The sequence below is a fragment of the Herpailurus yagouaroundi genome, unplaced genomic scaffold, assembly GCF_014898765.1.
Source record: "Herpailurus yagouaroundi ecotype Mexico unplaced genomic scaffold, PumYag 28, whole genome shotgun sequence".
Lineage (NCBI taxonomy): Eukaryota > Metazoa > Chordata > Mammalia > Carnivora > Felidae > Herpailurus > Herpailurus yagouaroundi.
In genome coordinates, this window is record NW_024412376.1 from 104,987,813 (window position 1) to 105,011,341 (window position 23,529).

The 23,529-nt window shown below is 36.2% G+C and overlaps 1 protein-coding gene across 4 annotated transcripts in view; it reads left to right on the plus strand.

Moving 5' to 3' along the window:
* CNOT6L (CCR4-NOT transcription complex subunit 6 like) overlaps window positions 1-16,187 on the plus strand; it is a 120,045-nt gene extending 103,858 nt beyond the window's left edge. For 3 of the 4 annotated variants that reach the window (XM_040480514.1, XM_040480498.1, XM_040480507.1), the window contains exons 10-12: window positions 1,230-1,457; window positions 3,609-3,811; window positions 8,815-16,187. In XM_040480514.1, coding sequence (XP_040336448.1) covers window positions 1,230-1,457; window positions 3,609-3,811; window positions 8,815-9,027 — 644 coding nt within the window. In that variant the 3' untranslated portion in view covers window positions 9,028-16,187. Of the gene's footprint in view, window positions 1-1,229; window positions 1,458-3,608; window positions 3,812-6,831; window positions 6,938-8,814 lie in introns of all 4 variants that reach the window. The other variant, XM_040480522.1, reaches the window with a different exon arrangement.
* The last annotated feature ends 7,342 nt before the right edge of the window (window positions 16,188-23,529 follow it).

Consider the following 23,529-nt stretch of genomic DNA (forward strand, 5'->3'; position numbering starts at 1 on the left):
ATAGAAAAATTAATTTTGCATGTTGACTAATATTACATTAGTATAAAAATATATAAAGTGAAAAGTTCCATATCTCATTCATACTCTCTTGTTAATTTCTTTACTCATTACTACATAGAGACTGTATGTGTATAGTTATATTTAAATGTATCGTGTCACACAAATTGAGCTTTGTGTTTTAAATATTTTATGGATGTCTTTATTAACTGTTGTTTATGAATGTTAACTGAGTTTAATTTTCACAATTTTTAATGTATTATCTATCTTGTCTCCCATTTCAAAAGCTAATGCTTTGACAACATTTAAAAAATTTTAGGTGGCGGGGAAGAACCTTAAAGTTTTCTGGTTGAATATCTCACTTTCCAAATGAACCTGAGTACCAAAAAAGTTATGTGACTGGCCCAACACCAAAGTAAATAGTAAAAAAAAAAAAAAACCCAAGTCAAATACCCAAGTGTCCAGATTTTGAAAGCACATTACTCTCTAAGTCTCCTTTTTAAAATTTATTTGGGTGTGTGATATGAATTTGTTTTGGTAGGAAACTTCCTTCCTTACGTAATTTGTATGATATATGGTGTTACTGCCTTTTATTATGACCTATCACTGATGTGCTCAGGGAATGCATGGTGAAGGAGTACTGGACAGTGGGAAGAATTTAAATTTAAGGTTTAGGTCATTCAATAACTGAAAAGCTGCCTCATTAGGTAATTGTGATCTTTAAATGACAGAGATATTTAAAGTACTTCTTTACAGCAAGAACTCATCAAATGAAGTACTAGAATCAAATATTGATTATATCATGATACAATTCTTAACTTGGGCATATAGAGCAGAAGTTGGCAAACTTTTTCTGTAAAGGGCCAGATAATTAATATTTGGACTACATGTAGTCTCTGTCACAGTCTTTCCAAGAAATTTTTGTAGAAATTTTTAAAAATGTAAAACCAGGCTTAGCTCATACAGGCTGTATAAAAACAGGTGGTGGGCCAGATTTAGCCCATGGCTGCAGTTTGTCTACCCTGATCTAGAGGAGTAATTCCTATGTAGGGATTGCCAGAATCTTAGCACATCAGCTTCTGAAAACTACATTTTGCGATAAAGGGGAAGATATACATTAATGAGGAAAAAAATAAGGAAGAGGCTATGGATTTGAGGGAGAAAACCTTAAGATGCTGCTCTTTTGATACATAAAACAATCTTCTCCTCCTTTTTCTAATGTTTAAATTTAGGTATGAAGCCTATTCATGCTGCAGACAAACAGCTGCTTATAGTGGCAAATGCCCACATGCATTGGGACCCAGAGTATTCTGATGTGAAACTTATCCAGACCATGATGTTTGTCTCAGAGGTTAAAAACATTCTGGAGAAAGCCTCTAGTAGGCCTGGCAGCCCAACTGCAGATCCCAATTCCATCCCGCTGGTGCTATGTGCAGATCTTAACTCATTGCCAGATTCAGGTATTTATGACATCATTTCCTCATTGCTTTCAGTTTTACTCTAACTTCTCTTTGGAGGACCAGCCACCTCCCAACTTTTGAGTGGAGAATTTCTCTGCTAAATTAGAGAGTGTATTAATAAGACTCCTGGGAAGATAGGGCATGGGGTTAATTGAGAGTTTAGTAAAGAAGCTATTTCTAAAGATGTGTACAGGGTTAAGGGACACAAAACCATGGGCGATGCAGTACTCTACCACTTGGGGAATTTGAGGCCCTTTACCACACCTTTACCTAAAGGTTTGGAAAGTGGTGGGAACTGCTGTCACAACTTGGAAAATGTAGTTCTAAGGAGAGGGTTATGTAATAGGAGCAATGGCTTTAAGTTATAACTGATGCTGTCAATCTCTGGCATCAACAGAAAATGAGTCAGGGGGAAATATATATCCCTACCTCACTCTACTCTCCTGCCAGTGCTGCCCATTGACCAAATGCAGCTAAGCTAGAGTTGGAGGGGGTTTGTACTTGTTGCAAGTAAAAATCAGCCTCCTGGAGCATAGAGTGTAATGGGGAAGAGGCAACCAGGAAATATTCAGCAGCAGGAGATATCTAAGTTTAGTAAGGTTGGCCACATTTTAGTGAATTCATTAAGTGATATATGAATGCTGATAATAGGTACAGAAGACTGACCAACATTCTCCTTGGATTTGACATTACTTCTTGAGCTCCACTAAACTACTTTATGTCCTAACTAATTTTAGATCTTTGCAAAAAACTAGTTCTAGCATTTTAGATATTCAAGTTCAAATGTAAAATGTTCAGTTATTACTATTTTGCTATTACTGAAGCATATTCTAAATTTTATACATTTTCAGTAAGCTATTTTAAATTGTTTAGATAATCCCTCAACAATAAATGTGAAAAAACCCAAATGCTTGCAATTGGAAATTCATAAAAGTCACAAATCTAGAAAATATCTACTTTTCTCCTTAGTAAATAAATGCTGAAATCATCCTCTTACAAATGTTTGTCTTTAGCCCCTAACCCAATTGACACCTTAACCATGCCTTCTTTGCTAAGTTCTGTTTTTTTGAGTTGAAATGCTCTCAAGTATAAGTTTCTCCCATCTCAGTTAAGCCAGTGAGCTGTCATTTGAAAGCACAGCACGATGAGCTGATTCTGGAGCCAGACTGTTAGAGTTGGATTCGGTTCTACCACTTAGAAGTGCAATCTATGACTAAGTTCTTTATTTTTAAATAAGAGGGGAATAATTTTATCCACTGCATAAAGCTGCTTGTGAGGTTTAAGTGTATAAAGCAGTGCCTGGCGTGTAATAAATGCTAGATAAATGATCACTCCTTTTCACCTCTTCACAGTACTGATACTGTGTTTCATCATTTATTCATTATATGTTATCATTCCTGATCACAAATAGAGAGAGATGGCTGACCATGTTCACTGATCATCATCATCATTAGGGTTGTGATATATTTCATTTTACTTATTAAATGGAAGCAATGTAATTTTGAATGCTTCTACTCTCTTTAGCTTTTTAGACACATCTAATATTTTTGACCAAGTAGTGTATCTGGAGTATATGATGTTCTTTATAGTATCAGACTGAAAGAACTCCCTGTAGCTCAAAATAAAGAATGTTTCATAGCTGAAACTATAAATATTGAAATGTTGAAGATGCAAGATCTATTTTTGTTATAAATGATTTTTTATTATGTATGCTATATTTTACATACTCCGAAAGTTGATTGCATGGAACAGTTAAATACTAAAGAAGTAGTGGTTTAGGATAATATTCTAAAAGCCTTCAGAGTCAAAACCTTCTTAGTGAATGCCACCTTGGGCCCAGGAATCATCTTTAGCTTGAAGTACCATTAAGAAAACTGAAGATATTTCTGGGTGACCCTGATGCTTTGCTCCGAAGTAGGCAAATACCCTTCAGTTTGATTTAACCATAAGAAATTGTTGGTGTTTGTTTATTTTATTGTTTCTTGTTTTGTTTTGTTTTGAACTGTCACAAAAAGGCAGTTGCATATGGGTCAACCTAATAAAACCACTCTGAACCTGGTACATCCACCTGACCACAAAATTTTGGTCATAAAGTCTTACATAACGTCTAAATGCTAAATGATAGTATTTCTTCCTTCTTTATTCTGCTAGGTGTCGTGGAATATTTAAGCAATGGAGGAGTAGCTGACAACCATAAAGACTTCAAGGAACTAAGGTACAATGAGTGTCTTATGAACTTCAGCTGCAATGGAAAGAATGGAAGCTCAGAAGGGAGAATCACACATGGCTTCCAACTGAAGAGCGCCTATGAAAATAACTTGATGCCTTACACCAATTACACCTTTGATTTCAAAGTGAGTGACTGCCTCTGAGCTGGTATAGAAATTATTTCAAATACACACATAGGGCAAGGAAGGTCTATATTATTATATGCCTAATTGTATAATATTCAGGAGTTTTTATAGTCTCTGTTTTGGCTAACTTTGTCCCTAAATGTAAGGAGGTTTGTTATTTTTCTTTTTTGTTATTGCTGACTTGAGAATTTTTTGAACCCTGATTTTTTTCAAATTTCAAGTAATATTGATAAATAGCAAAAACTTCCAAAATGCTCACTTTGTGCCAGGCACCGTTAAAAGCACTTTGTTTAAAAAAATTTTTTTTATGTTTGTTTGAGAGCAGGGGAGGGGCAGAGAGAGACGGAGACACAGAATCCGAAGCAGGCTCCAGGCTCTGAGCTGTCAGCACAGAGCCGGATATGCTTGAACTCATGGACCATGAGGTCATGACCTCTGAGCTGAAGTCAGATGCTTAACCGACTGAGCCACTCAGGCACCCCAAAGCACATTATATTTTTTAATATCATTAATCTTCACCTGTCTATACCATCCTTAAATTTCAGTAAGAATCTAAATATTAAGCATCCTGATTAGTTAAGTTCATCTTGAATGAATATATAATATTCTCTTAAAAATTTCTTAGTACATTCCTTCGATGTCTTGGTTACCTTTACATTTTCCAAGTTTCTTTGGAAGATGAGGTTACAGAGGGTTGTACTTAGGGTCTGATGTATATCCATGTAGTCAAACTATTACATTCCCAGGCAGGAGAACAAAAGAAAGATACCTTTGCAGAATAAGAAAAAAAAAAATTTAGAGGGCCCATTGTACAAGACAAATTGTTCTTTAGAAAACGATTGATTGTAGTGGTTTTCTGTAATCAGGTTTACTTTCCCTTTGCCAATTTATCTGATCACTGCCTGTAGCTGTTTTATCGTTTGGCTTTCTGGCATTTCAGGCCATCTATACCAAAATCTTATACTATCGTGAAAAAAATGCAGATTTTAGAAAGTCGTTTGGTATTAGAAGCCTAGAGGGAATATAATAAAAATACCAAAGGAAATTTTCAAAATGGGCTCTTCACACCTCCAATAACTTTTTTTTATATTTTCAGTGCTTGTTAGCCCCTTTCTAAGGAACAAATAGTAGGAAGAAGAAAGGAAGTTTGTGTGCTGATGGTATTAGTCTGCTTTTGTAATCATGAAGTGGAGACAAAAATTGCTTAGAAGAAAGTGAATCTAATTTTAGTATTTTTATGTTAGAGCAGATAATACTATCTCTAGCGATAGTTGCTTTTGTTCAAATCACTCATATGCAGTAATGTGCTGGTAGATATTTAATAACCAGATTTCTGTAAATTAGAAGCCCTAACTTGTGGTGTTTGTTGATTTCTGTGGTGTAAGTATTCCCACTATGGTAGATTTCAAGCTCCCAAATAATACCATTGAATTCAGAGTTGAGATGAAGCACTAAGAAAGCGGGAACTAGCCTACTATAGCACACCGCTGGTCTTCCATAAGCTTAAAGGAAACCTCTAGATTTAATGATACACAGTTTGTTATAAGTTAATTGTCATCTTTTTGACTGTATTGATATATGATACATCTCTGCCAGCACAAGCCAGAAAACCTAAATTAAAGTTCCCTAAAATAAGTGTTTAATAATTCCACAGCTTGTTTTGGCAAGTGTGTGGTTAAAAAGACCAAATCATTTCTAAGTCATCTAGGCTTTGATAGAAGTTATTTTTTCCTTGTCCACAAAGTGAAAATTTGGGTTATTAAACTAAGCCATCTTTCTTAATCTTCTGAATTGTTTTAAAATCCTTTGTTGATATTTCTTCAAAAGATTTTACGTTTTTAATAATTGTATCAAAAATCTTATTGGGGCGCCTGGGTGGCTCAGTCGGTTGAGCGCCCGACTTCGGCTCAGGTTATGATCTCGCGGTCCGTGAGTTCAAGCCCCGCGTCGGGCTCTGTGCTGACCGCTCAGAGCCTGAAGCCTGTTTCAGATTTGTGTCTCCCTCTCTCTGACCCTCCCCCGTTCATGCTCTGTCTCTCTCTGTCTCAAAAATAAATAAACGTTAAAAAAAAAATTAAAAAAAAAAAAATCTTATTGAACCATTTACACTGTCCAAAGACGTACAGGTAAAGAACCAAAGGTACATTACTCAGAGTGTTTGATGTTTGAATATGTAGGATAGGATGAGATGGAAGGACAGTTATAAATCCCTGAGAGACAGGCATGTATGGGAAGATAAGTATTCTGGCTGGTTGGCTAGATCAATGGATGGGATGAGGGGGTGGGATAGGATGACCAGAGAACAAACTGTAAGGGCATTCCTAACAGAGAATGAAGCTTTTATCCAAGTAACAATGAATGTTTCAATTTTATACAAAGCATTTTATACCATCTCAGTATTAAAGGCAGTCAGTAAAAATAGGTAATATCAAATATAAAAATGTTATGTAATTAGTATTACATACAGATCCAAATACAGTATTCTGTCATCCCATCAGTGGATTGTTGTTATTATCATTATTTTTTACTTGGCTTAGCATTTGTTTACTTTCTTGGTCCTTGATGAAGTTAGAAATGTAGAAAAGTGATATTTAGAACTCAGATTCATTTAATCTAGAACTTACTTGGAACATACCAAAGGGTGGGTAAGCAGTTAGGAAAATTACTTGTAGAACAGGTGTCTTAGTGATAGCTAACAATACGCACCACAGACTGTGTGACTTAGACTGGACGTGTAAGATCAGGGTACTGGCATGGTTGGGTTCAGATGAGGGCCCTCTTCCAGGCTGCAGACAGCTGTTTTCTTATATCCTCACGTGACAGAGAGGCTGAAAGAGCTCTCTCTGGGGTCTCTTTTTATAGAGCAACTAATCCTATTCATGAGAGTACCACCTTCATGACCTAATTACCTCCCTGAAGTTTGTACCTCTTACTGCCATCACATTAGGAGTTAGGATTTTTGTGAATTTGGGGGGAACAGAAACATTCAGACCATAACACTAGATTCATTGAATTAACAGCTTAATTCAGACTTTCTACTGCTGCTGCTCTTTCCCCATCAATCTAAGGGTGTGCCTGAACCAGTTAATGAAAAGAGGAAGGACAATTTTCATATTTTGTCAAGTAGTAAGTCTGAAGTCTTTCTCTGTTACATTATGAAATTTATAATATACGATTTTCTCTTTTATAAGACAATACTTAGCATAATGCTAGCTCGTAAATTATTTTCATCATTTTTACTTTTTTTCCAAATATAGTTTTATAGACTTACTATAGTTTTTCCTAATACAGACTGTTTTCCCACATTGTAGCCTTTTTTAAAAACAAGGTTGAGTCAAAAAAAGATTAAAAATCATTAGTTTAGTAACCTACTTTGTAGATATAACAATGTGTAAATGTGCATACATATGTACAAATATTTGGGTGAGTTTGTAGATATGATCTTGCTAATAAGGGTTTTGATAAGAGCTTTTCCTCTGGATGTTTCAAACTAAGAAAATAGGTACAAGTGATACCTCCAATTAAATGCATCTGACTTTCTGGAGTGTTTAACATCTTTCTTGGGGCCTATGTTTGCAAAGGATTCTGCAAGTCTAGCAGCTGATGTGCATAATGACACTCTAATAAAGTGATGTGGGAGGTTTATGGAACATAAGTGACAGAATATTTCATTTGTGTTTTGTTTAGTTTATAGTTGAAGGAAAGGATGGTCTCATAAATGCTAGTAAATCTACCCTGACCCTTGTTAACCTTTTTCCTAAAATGCCACTGCAAAATTAGGCATTAGCCAAAATGAAAGGATAATACCTTGTACTCACATAATTTCTTAACTATTCGACTTGGAGTGTTAATGGCAGAAAATCCTTGGATTCAAGTAGGTACCTTAATTTGTGGCAAGGTTAAGGTTTGTAAATGTTCAGCAAAGCCCTCTTGGTCAAAAGAACTATCTCCTTAATTTGGTCATGGTCATGTCAAAATCAACCTGAGGTAATTATTTCCAAATTTCATAATAAATTTTTTTCACCAAAAGTTTTTTCTTTCTTTCTTCTTTTTTTTCTTAAGTAGCCCATTTCACTGTGATAACCATTTAAAATATTGCTGGAACTCATTATGTATAGCATTTGTAAGTAGATACTTCCAGATCTGGAAATATTTCTTCATACTTGGGCTCAGGCTCTCTTGATGTGGATAGGAAGAAATTTGACTTTACTGTCTTGTCTCCACAGCCTGGGGCAATAAAAAGCACTTCAGTTTTAAAGCTTAATGATCAGACAAACCAAATAAATCATCTAGTTCTCAGAGACAAAACTGATATAAATATATAGGGCCCTGCTGAATATTTTTTGCTAAGGAATCCAAAATTTACAGTATATTTATAGTTGTGAAAATGAGTATTCTAAAGAACACATTAGAAACGTTAACTGTAGGTAGTATTTTGTAAGTATGTAGCATATCTGGGAAAGCTGAACTAGAACTGGCAAATCTGAAAACATGCTGTACCATGGCTTTGTGTGTTTGGATATCTTGATGTGTAGATAATGGAAAATAATGCCAATTAACATTAAAAGAATTAATTTGAGTCCTACCTTTTCATTATGCATTTATATTAAAACAGCTTATTGTAAATGATTTAGTGTAGTTCCCATAATGTTTATACTGATGGATTTAATTTCACTAACCTAAGCAAGACATTTTTAAAGATGCCTAGACATAATTTGGTGTGTTTAGCTTCTCAGTTTGCTTACCACTTACGCACAAATGCAAGGCTTTATGACTCCAGTAGGGCCCTGTATTTCCCTATTTAGCCGTCTTTATTTCATGTCCTACCCACTGAAGATTTGAGCCTTACATGACCCCATTGTCAAGACAACAGGTACTACAAGTACAAGTTACTCAGGTATTTGGCTTTTACAAATTATGGATTGTTTTTTATATATCTTGAGTTACTCTTTTTTTTCTAAGCATATTTTTTTCTTTTTTCTCAATCCCCAATCTCTTTCCAGGGCGTGATTGACTACATTTTCTATTCCAAGACTCATATGAACGTGCTTGGTGTCCTGGGGCCTTTAGATCCTCAATGGCTGGTTGAGAACAACATCACTGGGTGTCCACACCCTCACATCCCTTCAGACCACTTCTCACTGTTAACACAACTTGAACTCCACCCTCCACTTCTGCCTCTTGTCAATGGTGTTCACTTGCCTAATCGGAGGTAGTGGAGTACTGCCCCGCAAAGACGGGGGGATCTGTTGCTATGGACCTGTACAGTTGTAAATCAAAGTATGTAGGAGTGAAGTATGGCCATCCTTAAGCTGCTTCTTCAGGTTCCTTTCATTATGTGTTTGCTCTAAGATTTTGTACATTTTTGTGCATATTGGTATCATTTGGCACTAGGGCTGGAACCAAAGTATTACTTCCAAATTTTTAATTTAACATGTTTTTAAATTGGACCTTTTCATATTATCTTAGAGTCAGCATTTGTAATTAATAAATCACCAATTCAAGGCCCAACAAGTGTATTTGTTTTTCCAAAACAAATACTTTCTTTTGAATGGTTTCAAATCAACCATTTTTGTAAAAGGCAATTAAAAAGAACTATATAAATACAACATTTTAAACTGAATGATGGCATGCCTTGCAGGAAAAATTTCTTGGATTTCTCTTTTCCATTATAACAAACTGGTTTTTGACTCCCCAAGTCTTTTGCACATTAACAAAGCACTTAAATTTGCTAGATCTGTACATAAACGATGATATAGCCTTTAACCATAATAAGAAAAATTGAGAAATTAAAGGTGGTTGCACAATATGCTTTCAAAATCAAGCATTTAACAGTACATGACAGTTGGGCAAGTGCTGGTTATTTTTTTTGTTTTGTTTTGAAGAATCACTCTGTATTTTGTTCCTCTATTAGTTGTAACCTCATTAGAAGTATTAATTTTAAGCCTTTCTCTCCAGTTTATTTATTGGGGAACAGTGGGTAATTTCTACTGCCACACATCTTGAAAATAGAATTTTTTTACATTTAGGATGCCCACAAAATTAGTGTCCAGTATTTTTAATTATTCCCATCCACCTTTTTCTGCCTGGTTGTGCTAAAGAAACAGATATTATATGATCTGTACGATTTTTGCAGTTATATTCAAATGTTAAAAAACAAACAAACAAAAAAAAAAAACCAGAACAACTGCTGAATGAAAAGACCCTGATCAAAGTTTTAAAAGGGAAAAGTGATACAAATATTACATGTGTTTCCCAAAGTAGGGCAAGTGTCTGCTGGTTTTGGCTTTTTGAGGTGGAAAAGATTTTGGAGGGAGAGAGAACAGGGAGTAGTTGAAAACCTCAGATCATTTTTCCTGACTCTAGTTGCCAAATGGCCATTATATGCTTTTAATCTTTGTTTCTGTTGTCTGTCAGGGTTGAATTAAGAAGCTACTGGTTTATTCCCAACTGTTGATGCTCTTTAGAAACTTTGGAATCCTTTTTTTGCCCAGGAGGGGCCAGTTGAAAATCTGTGACTCAAGAGGCAGTGAACGTAATAACCGTTTTCTGGGGGAAAAAATTGGTTGGCTACTTGATGTTAATTATGGCACAGTAACAGGAAAAGGTTGTGTCTGTGTTTTTAAGTTTTTCTTTATTCTGCTTTTTTGCTGCTATAAGAGTTTTCTGAAATTTATATTTTAAACTTTTCATGCACTTTACTGTTTCTAGTCTCAAAATGTGATATTTTTAATAAACAAGAAATTTTCCATTATGTGAATGAAATTTTAAAAGAAAATAGCCTATATTTGTGTCTCACTAATATATAAAGTACAGGTCAAATTTAAATTATTTAATTAGTTTTAAATATATACAATTTGTCTCCTCTTTCAAACCTGACATCGTAGGCTGTTTTATTAGTCTTAAATGATGCATTTCCTTTGGTCATTTAATTTCTTCCATAGTAAATTAATCAGGCTATATAATATTTCCCCTGGAGGGTAATTTTAGTGGGACGAGGGTGGTGGGATGATGTAATGTCGTATATGGGATCGCATCAGAAGGGTTCTGTAAAGCCTAAACTCCCTTTTAAAAGTGCCTAGTGATAGAGGCGTTGTTTGTCATCTTTTATAATTGGAATGTAATTGTAGTTGAGTGAAGTTTGATGTAAATAAAATATTCTTTTAAAAATGGTAAAGTACCAGAATAAACAAACAGAAACAAAGAAACAGCCCTTAAGGTGACAGATTTTCCTCAATGTGCAGGTATCCCTTCTTATATACCTCAAACATTCAACATCTAGCCATGCAAATTGATTACCTGAACCATAGTACTGGAAAGTAGAATAGCATGAAAAACTTAATTTTGTGGACATTACCTTTTTTTGTAATCAGCTACTGTATGTTTTATTTTAAATCTTTTGTTTTGGGTGGATTTTCTGCTCTGGAGGTATATGCACTAACAAAACATTTTCCTCCTTTCATATACGCATGTTAAGTAGCAATGTGAGCAATATTTCCTACCATACTTCACTCCCGATATTTTTTGAGATGTTTGTATAAAATGGAATTTAAAGTTCACTTATGATTGTATATGAACCACAGAGGAGCCCATTTATTAATAAAAAAAAACTTTTTTAATAGTTAAATGTAGAGGGAAAAAATAAAAAAAATTGGGAAACATTGTAAACAGCTTAAGTTTATTTTGTGTATGATCGAGGCACTCTGTTGCAGGAAGGTGTGTAATTGGGTTCTCTCTGCTTCCAAATGCACTCTTTCAAACCATTCATTATCCTGTGTATTTTTAATGTGGTTTTAGTAAATGTTGGTAGTAGCTCTGTTGAAGTAGGTAATTGTGTTATGTTTTGGGTGGCACACACACTTGGGGCATGGTAACCCAAATTTCATGTGCACGGTTTCCCTTTAGCCCACTGCCCAGATTTCACACACTTTCACCCTTTGTTCCCTTTGTAAAAGGAGTGGTATCTGTTTTGAGCTGCCAATTCAGATGATCAGAAATGCTGCTCTCCTCAGTATTGTCTTGTTAAAACGCATGCCATTTGGAACTTTGGCAGTGAGAAGCCAAAAGGAAGAGGTGAATGACATAGGGTATATATTCAATGAAAGTAAAATATTTATGCTTATATACTTTCTAGTTCTCAGAATAAGTTTAATAAGCTTTATGCCATGGGGCTGCTGCATATTTTATGTGAAGTTAAGAGAAAATTTGGGCATTTTTAGGTTGTGATAATGTGTTGTGTTTTTTTTTTAACTGTTAAATATGATTTCTGATCTTTGTGTAAGAACTGGAGTGTTCTTTAAATTTATTGAAACAGTGTTTGAGGAAGGGAAAACTGCACTGTTTGCTATTACAACAGTCCTACAAGTGCATGTCAAGTCACCCACTCTCTCAGGCATCAGTATCCGCCTCATAGCTTTACACATTTCGATGGGGAATATTGCAGCATCCTCAGGACTGACATCTGAGAAAGGCTCAAATCCACTTACTGCTCCTTGCTTGTTGACTTTGTTTTAAAATATTGTGCCTGGTGTCAACTTTTAAGCAACAGCACTGCCTAAAAGCAAGCAGAGAACAGAATCCCAGCACCATTCTATAGGCAACTTTTTAGAATTCAGATATAGTAAATCTGTTCGAGATTTATGATGTTTTATGTAAAAAAAATTTTGTACAACGTAGCTGAATATTTTTGTTTCATTTCTTTGATGTAAGGCGTGTGAACGTTCGTTTGAATATCACATGTTAAAGTCAGGTAATGGCACAATGGGTTCTGAGACCAGCTTCCCCCCCCCTTCCTCCCATTTGCCTTGTTCCAAGCTCTTTCTTTTCAAATTACTTTTCAATATTCATAGGCAGATATTTAATTTTACTAATAAGCATCCTGTGTGAATGTATTAAAGAAGCCACTGTGTTTTAGTGTTATAGTTTGCAGAAGTATAAAGCTTTGTTCTTCTTTGTCCCTCTTATTTGGTATGTTACAGTTATGTATTGAATCACAGAGATGGGAGAAAGTTGAAAGATATCTAAGGCTCATATCACTTGATTCTACGGTGGGTTGTATTAGAATTGAGGATGTGGCACATTAAAACTGGAACATGGGCAAACATAACTATGTTCCATTTAAAAATTGTATCTTCTAATTAAGTGGGTGAAAAATTAAGTTTGCATTTGTATTCCCAAGAGTTTCTAAAAATCACAAATGCCATCTATACTTTCAAATCAAATAGCAAGAAGTAGAATAGCACAAGACAAAATAGGTTAAATGTGTTCTTTGATGGAATCAGAGGCATATTGTTTTCATTCCTAATATAGGGCTAGATTTTCTAGCGAATTGGCTGTGTCCCAGTACTTACAGTACTTACTTGTTTCTAAGTCTTCTATTCTGAGAGATTTTAATAGCTTTGTAAAATGCACTGACTGATCAGTAGCTTTGGCCACAGAAAACATAATCAATTTCTGATACATTTGGCAGGCCATAGAATAATGGTTATATAGCAAGCAATGACTTTATGGCACGTTTTAAAAATAGCATTCAAATATACTTTTTGACAGAAATGTGAATTCTCACATTTATAAGGTATTCTTTTTTCTCCTACCTGCTCTCCCCTTTAAACAAAAATCAACTTTCTAATATGTAGATTTGTTTAATCTTTTCCTTCTGAATTGTATCATGTTTATAGAACTGTGAGAATTCTAGGTAAACAAATTAGGAAAATCAGAGTATTTTTCTAAGCCAGGAACTTCAAATAAAGTTTTCAATTTGTAGGCTGAGAGAACTTTTGTAGTTACGATTGCTTTGAGTGATTTTAATTTTTTTATGGCATCATGATCATCAATTTCAAATCCAAGTAAATTAGTACACCTTTAACCTGGCTTATTTACCAAAGTTGTAATCTGTTTAAGAACAGGATGCCAAAAGCATCTTTCATTTTACAGAACGATTTGGATATCTCTGTTGTATAAGCGTCATCTTAAAGTTTAAGGGTAAGAAGAAAAAAGGAAGCACTAACACTGCAGGGTGTTCTGAATACGAGCCACGAAAAGAAAAAAAGTTTTTTTTCAGGAAGGTGGTAAGGGAGAGCATGCATATTTCTTGTTTTAACCAAATACCTTCTTTATGTAAGGTTCTCTGTTGAATTACATAAGTCCTACGGCAAGAAATAGGGAGATACTAGGAAAAGCAAGCTTTGTTAACCTACTTAGTAATTTCTTTTGGCGTAGGTTTGTTTGGGTTATTCTTGGAACCAAAGGAAAACAGGCATGTTGAGGTTTTATTCGATGTATATTTTGACATTGAAGTAATGGAATGTTTTTAAGTAAAATAGATTTTACTTTCAAAGCATATGAAATAAGGACATTTCTGCCTATTAAATGTTCATTTTTTATGGCACTTACTATAAATTCAGTAGCATTGTACTGAAATTAGAAATTGTGTTATCAGAAATAAATCATATTTTGAAAAAGGTATGTAAATGCCAAGTGATATGACTCTTTTGGCATAGTAGCTTGGTACATTCAGCTTTCAGAAACTTTGAGAAGGCATAGTTTGGCACCTATTAGTAGTTATTTTTCTTATAATCTCCCCAGATTTAGATAATTTCCCTACTTGTATGTGTGTCACTTTTAATTCTAAAGGCATAAGAATCATGGTAACTTTTAGAAGTGGTCCTTTCTTGCTCATTTCAGTTTTGTGTTAATTTCTAGTTACTGACCTATGCATTTCCTTTCAAACTATCAGTGGTTATATGTACCACATTTGTTGAATTAGTTATCTTAAAACTCACACAATTGGCTCAGCGTTGATGTGTCAAACAATGGCTTTGCTTCTTAACAGGCTTAGTTTCCTGCTACTTGTTTCAGTGTTGATACAATAAGTGATGCAGTAGTCTGGGTGTGTATGTATTAAGAAGCTGTACTGTTCTTTCTCTGTGCTTAACTTGCTAAAAATATATTCCCTTACCTATGAAATTCCTGAGCGGTGCTCTGCCAACTTTTTTTGGGGGGGAGGAGTTTGGATGGCTGTATTACTGCACACTGGATCTGGAATTGTTCAGTGTTGTGAGTGGCAAATTTCTTAAACACCAGCAGCACTGAGAAGTGCACTATGGGCATTCGTACAGTTGTCCAAATGCAAGCAATTCTTTCATCTAGGAGAAGTTGAGGAATAGAGTTCATTGGAGTACTTGGAATATTTTGAGGAGGATGAACGTTTCAAATTTGGCTTTTTTACCTCTGGATGGGGTGGTATGGAGGGAGATTTTTTTTTTTTTTTTTTTAAAGAGAAAGCATGTTTGTACCTTCTCTTTCGGAAAGGCCAGGGTGTTGGTCATATTCACTGTAGGTTAATTTATATCTTCTTTTGTGATTTCTTTCAACCATAAAACAAGTGCCAACTAATTGTCCACGAGACGATCTACTCTTCAACTCAATTTACCATTTGAATAGGGAAGGATTCATTTATTCTCATTATTTGGCATTAAACTAATTTATTATTTTGCATAAATTTGAGTAATTATGTGGCCTGTAAAGTGTTTTTGTAGCAAATTTAATGGTTGGAAAGAAAAGCACTTGAGTTTAAAACTGAGCAAGATATTTTGGTAATTTTTCCCCTGAATACATAGTAGTTTCTATTGATGTCCCAAAACAAATTCTCCTGTTTTAGGTTGTATATTTACTTTGCTTTTGTCCTAAGAAAATGCCAAGCACTAAATCAATTTGTTACTGTGTTCCAATAATCAGTTTAAAATCTAAGATCTTTCTTTTTTCTTTTCTTTTCTTTTTCTTTCTTTCTTTCTTTCTTTCTTTCTTTCTTTCTTTCTTTCTTTCTTTCTTTCGAAGATTTAATGAAGTGCCATGTAATTGTAGCTAGTAGTGTTTAATGTTTAATAGACTGGTTCTGTGGTGTTCTAATCATTTAACACTCTGTCATCCTTGAGAAAGTGGTTCTTTCTTATTGAACACATTCTCTCTGACAAAATCACCAGCTGCTTTATTTTTCTATTTATTACAGTTAAACAGTTGATGAGGTCTGAAACTTGACCAAACTGCTCAGCTGAGATGTTTTTCCACAATAGACACTGTACAAATGTGCGTGTATAAGGACACAGTTGGGTGGTAGTATTTTTTCGTTAATGTGAACATTGATTAAACAAAGCAGTCCTGCCTTTTAAATCTTGTGGCAGCTCAGAAGGGAGGTGCTTAAGAACCTTAACTACTATGTCAGATGACAAAATACTTTTTTCCATTTTGGAGATTGGGTACTGCTCACACATGATGTATAGGGCTAAATATATGCTTGTTTCCTTGCACCTGTGTACTTCCTCTTCTCTCCCTCCCTTTCCTTCCCCTGTAGGCAATAAATGGCCATTTTGCAACTGCATACCTTTGTCTTGGTTTTTTACTCTTTATCTGTGCAGTGTGTGTCTGCTTTTAGGTGAGTATATCTCTTGGAAAGTTGAAGTAGGAAGCCAAGGTAATTCAGGCAAAAAATTACAAATTTATGCTACATTTTTTTTCTCTGATGAACTGCTTAAACAATACTTTGTTTAGAATAGATTTGGAAGTTAGCTATATTTATGACTTGCTTTGGCTGAAGAAATCTAAGCAGAGAGGGACATGTGTCACTTCTGAGTGAAGCTTTAAGACCCAGTGTGCAATTTGCCATATTCCCTTCTCTTGCCTTGGTGATAATGTGGAAGCCTGAGTTGAGATCCACCTTCCCATCCTAGATCCTTGAGTGACTTTGATGAGCAGAGCTCCCCTGCCGCCATGCACAGAGCATGTAGGTTGAGTGAGAACTGCCAAATCTCAATGTCTTCACAAACTGAAGTTTTGTTATTGCAGTATGAGCTAGCCCATCCTGATCTACAGTCATCAGATCTGCCCAGTTACTGACATAAACCACTCTTAATTAATAGATGGACCTCTCAAGACCCAGAGTAAACTCATTCAATAAATATTCAAGTATCTACTATGAACAAGCTGTTTTGGGGATATAAAGTTGGACAGGTTCCCTGTCTAAGTTCCATTTATGACACAGAAAATATCAATGTATTTTAGTCATAGTAAAGGTATCTAAAATCTTAGAATCTTGGAAGGGGGGAGGGAAAGGGCACACAGTGAAATAATTAGTAATTTTGAAACTATGTTTGGGGATATTCAGTAGAAAATTGATTTTAAGACACGGTGTGATTGAGACCAGATTGTTCTTGAAGAGCATGAAACAAACTGAGCTATCCAGTTTAACAAGGGCTTAGGGAAGATAATGGCAGATTCTCCTGGAACAGATTGCGAACATTGACAAATCTGTAGGCTAAAAGCTCAGTACCTACGAATTGGTCCTTTTTACCCAGGATCCAATACAAGCCTGTCACTGACCCCAAGAACCCTCTCTTTTTAGAGGCCTTGATGTTGGCCAGCCTTTAGGAAGTACTCCAAAAGTAGAGTCACTTGAAGTGTGTCTTGAAGGGACCAGGTGTTGAGACACTGGCTTATTAAGCAGATACTCCTAAAATAGTGCAATCAAGACACTCACCAAGTGTCCTTGCATTCTACCACGTGACCTTGATCAAAATGTACCCTTCTTGGTAAAATAGGTGTAAGAAATGAAATGATTCAAAAAGCAGACACCAAGACCAGCTTGCATACGGATCATTTATTTGGAGAAGTGATCCCAGCAAAGAGTAGGGTAGGAATAATGGAATAGGGAAAACCAAGTCAAGGGTACAATTTTGAGCTGGGCACCTCTGTGGGCAACTGGGGCGTAACCTTGCTATTGACTCTTTGGGAGCTGACTAGAATTCACCTCAAAATTGTCTTCATGAGGGATGGGAGAGGAGAGTATTTATGGGCTCCCATGAGAAAAGGGTGTTCATTCTTTTTCCTATGTTTGTGCATCTGTTGTGCTGAATCCAATATAATAGTGGATAGATGGGGCGGTGCAGAAAGCAAAAGGTAAAGTGCTGTTAAACTTGTCTGACATTGGTTGCCAAGCTGTGATGTGGGTAAGGAATGAGCTGAGAGGATGTGAGGCAGAGCACAAGAGGAGTCTGACACAACGCACTCATCTCAACAAAATATGGAGTAGGAGAACAAGGTACAGTCCATTATTGCAACTGACTCAGAGGCTATGGTTAGTATTTGTCACCTTCTCTCTTGCAGATTTTACTCAGCTTTGCACCAGCACACCATTGGGTCTAGATTGCTTTTCTAAGGTTTGGTAATCCAGACCTTCATCCCAATGAGATGTTTTGTGCTTGTTGGGCATGTTTATGGAGTTTGCCCAGTCATCCCTACACATGAAAGAACCAAGAGCTGCCCCATGAATCCCTTGGATTCTAGATATGCTCATTCCTGCCTCCCATTGTGTAGCAGCAACACAACCTTCTCATGTTAATATGATGTATCTTTTTTTTTTTAATGTTTATTTATTTTTGAGAGAGAGTGTGAGTGGGGGAGGAGGAGAGAGGGAGAGGGAGCCACAGAATCCAAACTAGGCTCCAGGCTCCCAGCTGTCAGCACAGAGCCTGATGCGGGGCTCAAACCCACAATCCATGAGATCGACCTGAGTCGAAGTCGGCCGCCCAACTGACTGAGCCACCCAGGCGCCCCTATGATGAATTTTCTATACCAGCATTGTGAGCCCCAAATGACCCCTTCCTGGGGACAGCCTACATCCAATGCCTGGGAAGTTAATGAGTATTATTAAGGTTCAGTCTTAGTCCACCTCAGCACCTCTGAAGTGCCATCCCATCCTCAGAGTTTTCAACTAATTGCACATTAATCTCTATTTCAGAATATGCTTCCCAAGAAACACAACCTGCCACATCAAATTTCAAGGAATCATGCCAGCAGCAGGTTTTGACTGCCTCCAGGACTTCTTGCTAAGACTTAGATCTTGAATCACAGTAGAGTGCCACTGTGCCAATAAATTGTTCCTTATGCAGTCTTCCTTAGGTCTCTCAGATATAACACTTTCAAGATCCACTTCCATATGTTTCTTTAGTCCTTGGTCATAATGTTAGCCCAGGCCTTGGAATTCTCTGGATGTGGAAGCTAGTTTCTTCTGGCTTAAGTGTTGTATACCTCTGTTCAGGCAGTGCTGTGATGTCACCAGTTACTGATCTCAAGTTCAAAGAGGGGAGGCATGCGTGGATCTTAAGGAGGACAAGCAGTCTTTTGGGGCACCTTCTGTAAGTAAGAACTTTGCAAGTCATGCAGGCAAAGCGAGATTTCTTTGTTCTAGCAAGAGACAGGGCTGTAAGGGTTCAAGGACATCTGGGAATTTGAACTTCTCTGGCTTTTCTACCAAATGTTCCCATCCCAGATTTCTGAGTTTCACTTTGACAACCTTGAAGATTATGCTCATATTCATTGTGGCTCTGCTACTATTATATAAATCATGGGCCTGATTTTTAGCACTGTTTGCCCCATGGCTACTGAAATAATTATTAAGCACTGCCCTGGATTCACAGCATATCTTGAGTTATAGCTGGGTAATCTGAGCCTGTCATTTTATTTTTTCAAGATGTCTGAAGTCAGTTTTGAGAACCAGACAGCCCCGCAATTCTTATACTTAAAATTGTGCCATGCTATTTAAATGCTACTGCTTCTCATGTAGCCAGTGCTTCTCTTCCAACTGTACTTCAGATCTATCACCAGTGAAAGCATACTGGGGTCATCAACCAACAATGGAGTGACTACAGAGTGATCCAGGTCCAGAAGCATTTGCCTTCTTGGGCTACCTCTGTTAATTTTTGTCTTGGCTTAAGTTTCTCCAAAAGACAGCCTGGAAGATCTTGCAGGTAGTTGATGTTGGGATGTGATCTTAAGAAACAAGAGAGGACACTAGGAAGAGTTGAACAGGGAAAGAGGGAAAGCCAGTTCAGTGGTGAGTTCTTGAGCTGATCACTTCTGTGAGCAGCTGAGGCTTGATCCTACCAGGAACCCTCTGAAGAGCCAAGTAACATGCGCCTGTAAGTGTCTATCTGAGGAGTGGAAGGGGAGATTTATCCATTGGATCCTAGGCTCTCTTGGTCAAAGTTCACTTACCTGGATGTTAACTCTCACATATGTTCAGGCTCAGCTTTTATCCTCAAATATGACTTGGGGGATCTTGAACTTCTGTTAAAACAAGCCAAGGCAATGTACTTAAAGTTACAATAGCAAACGATAAAGTTCTTATTAAAATAAATTTAGAGAACCCCTGTGTTTTCTAAGCATATTATATATACTTGTATCCCTTTATTGTAGATCATGGAAAATATGTAAATTAATATAAAAACTAGAATTTACTCATATAGAGTTTATTTTTTGCCAGGAAATATTTATATGCTTTATATATAAGAAATCATTTAATCTTCACAGCAACCCAGTAATATATGTACTGTAATTCTCTTAATTTTTTCAGGTGAGGAAACAGGCTCAGAGAGGTTAGTACTCAATAGCTATGTAATCTTGGTCATGAGTTGGTGTAGGAAACAGAAAAGGGCTCTGCGGCAGGTCAAGACTAGAGTGCAAGTGGCCCCTCCTATTGGGCCATGCAGAACTATGGCATTAGAGGTCCAGCTGCTACTACACAGTGGGAGCAGGGAGGAATATATTTGGCATCTAGGTGAACATTTGAGTGACTCTTGGTATTTCCTTGCTCCATTTTGCTGTTAAATTGACAAGTGTAAGAATCATGGCCTGAAAAGGGCATGGTAACCAGGTTCTAGGTTACTCTACTAGATCAGCTACCAAGAGCGGTAGAGATGCTAGTTGAGAATGAGAGGAAGCTTAGGGTGAGTGGCTACTGGAGGAGGGAGATGGTGAGTATCATTTGTAGCCCCTGAACAGCTGCAGCACAAAACTAGTTCTTCTTACTAATCTTTCCCTTGTAAGTTTGGGGGGGGCAGAAGATGCAGATGCTTTCAAAATGTATTATATAAAACAAGTGACTGAGTGGCTCAAGGTGGTGTTGTGGTGTTCCCTCTTCAGGACTGAAACACTCTTTCATCTGAGAGGACTCTCCACTGAGAATGCTTCTGATAAGTCCTCTAGGCTGAGGAGGGACAACTGCCTTACCCAACATTATGCCCCATTCTGGGAGGAGTTACCCATCTGTGGCCAATGGCTGGTAAATGTAGGCTTAATAAGTTAATAAGCCTTCATATCAACATGTGACAATTCTTAATGGACATGGCCATCTCTAGAGTCCCCATGGCAGTGGTTGAAGTCTTTGTTGTGACTGCATTGATTTCTTTACTTCCCAGGTTTGATCCTGGCACTCTCCAAAAAACTTTCTGAATGCCAGTCTCCATCTCAAAATCTGTTTCCTGGAATATCCACATGGTAGGTAATTACAGTAGGCCTCTCACATTGTTAGAATCTTAACTAAAGAAAACTATAGTACTTGACATATATGATAAGTTCCTAGTATGTATATGTGTATATATTTCATATATATGGGATATATTACATATATAAGTATATAAAACACTTAAAGAGGGGCAAAACATAGAAATAAACATGTAGCCCTTATTTAAAAGATCTGAACGTTAAATGGTGCAACTTATGGGGATTTATGGTCTCTCTATATGGATTTGGTTTAGAAGTGTCTATAATAAGAGATTGCATTAGTTAGGATTCAGTTGAAAAAACAGAAACGGCTCTATTTTAGTCAAGATGAGTATAATGTAGGGAATGAGTTAAATGGGGAGAAAAAAATGAAGTCAAACAGTGGATAGTAAGGCAAACCCGAGATTAGCAGCATCCAATAGCCACTATAGCCTTTAAGCCACTGGAAATCAGGAGAAGATGGGATTACTAGCTCCAAGAAAGTGGGTTTACCTGTCAGGAGCTAGAACCAAGGCAGGCACCGCCTGTGGGAGGTGGTGTCACAAAGGAAGGTTTATGTTTTGGGGCTGGGATCACAGAGAAGACTCAGGAGTCTGCTGGAAATGCTACCTGTAGCAGAAAGGCCCTGGCTTTCTTTCCCTTCTTCCTTACAGTTTTCTACCATGTCTCTCATTGGCTAAACCTAGCCAGAAGTGACTGGCAAAGAAGCCTGAAAAATATTGCTAGCAGGGGTATAGTCAGAATAGAGGAAAGACTGAGGAATGCAAGAAAATATTTAGCACACACTTTTTTATTCTGTATCTGTTCTCATGCTTCTAGCCAATTTTTTTCTTATACTTTACCTGCATTGTCTTTTTTTATTTAGTGTGGTAAAAAACATAACATTTGTTGTCTTAACAACAACGTTTTTAACTGTTCAGTAGTGTTAAGTATAGTGTTAAGAAATCATTGCTAAATCCAATGGCTTCCTATGTTTTCTTTTAAACGTTTTGTAGTTTTAGATCTTACATTTCGGTCTTTGGTCCATTTTAAGTTAATTTTTGTAAATTAAGTAAAGTTTATTAACCTTAAGTAAAGGTCTAACTTCATTCTTTTGCATCAGATATTTATTTTTCCTTGCACTATTGAAAAGACTGTCCTTTCCATTGAGTGGTCTTGGCACCCTTACCAAAAATCATTTGGCTGTTTACATGAAAGTTTATTTCTGGGCTGGCTCTCTATTCTGTTCCATTGGTCTAAATGTCTGTCTTTGTGCCAGTACCACAATGTTTTGATTACTGCACCTTTGTAGTAAGGTTTGAAATCAGGAAGAGTGCATCTTCCAACTTTGTTCTTTTTTTTTTTTTCAACATTGTTTTGGCCATTTAGAATCCCTTGAGATTCCTTATAAATTTTAACATAGGCTTTTCTATTTTTTTTAATGTAATTGAGATTTTATAAGGATTGCATTGAATCTGTAGATCACTTTGTGTATGGACATCTTAACAACATTAAGTCTTCTAATCCATGAACATAGAATATCTTTCCATATGTTTATATCTTCTTTTATTTCTTTTGACAATGTTTTGTAGTTTTCATCGTGTCTCTTACTTCCTTAGTCAACTCCTAAGGATTTTATCCTTTTTGATGCTATTGTAAATGGAATTCTTTTCATAATTTCCTTTTCAGATTGTTCACGGTGAATGTACAGAGGTGCAACTGATTTCTGTGTGTCAACTTTATATACTGTTGATTTTCTGACTTCATTTATTGGTTCTAACAATCTTTTACTTTTGTAGAATTTCTAGGGTTTTCTACATATAAGATTATCATCTGCAAATAGAAATAATTTTATTTTCTCCTTTCAAATTTAAATGCCTTTTATTTATTTTCCTTGCCTAATTTCTCTGGCTGGAACTTATATTACTATATTGAACAGAATTGGTAAAATTGAACATCTTTCCCTTGTTTTTAATCTTAGAGTAAAAGCTTTCAGTCTTTTACCTTTGAATATGGTGTTTACTGTTGGTTTTCATATATGGCTTTTATTATGTTGAGTAGTTTCCTTCTATTCCTAGCCTTTTCAGTATTTATATCATGAAAGGATGTTAAAATTTGTCTTCCTTAAGTTGTAAAGTTAGGTTGTTGTTTTGAGCTTTACAAAAAAAGAGAAATCATAGCTATAAATGTCTCCCTTAGTACTGCTTTTATCACATTCTATAAGCTTTGGGGTGTTGTGTTTTTATTTTCATTTGTCTCTAAATATTTTCTAATTTCCCTTGTGATTTCTTCTTTGTTCCATTAGTGGTTAAAAATGTGTTGTTTAATTTCCACAAATTTGTGAATTTTCCAGTTTCACTTATTGATTTTCTAAGTTTGTCCTGTTGTCTGAGAAGATAGTTCAT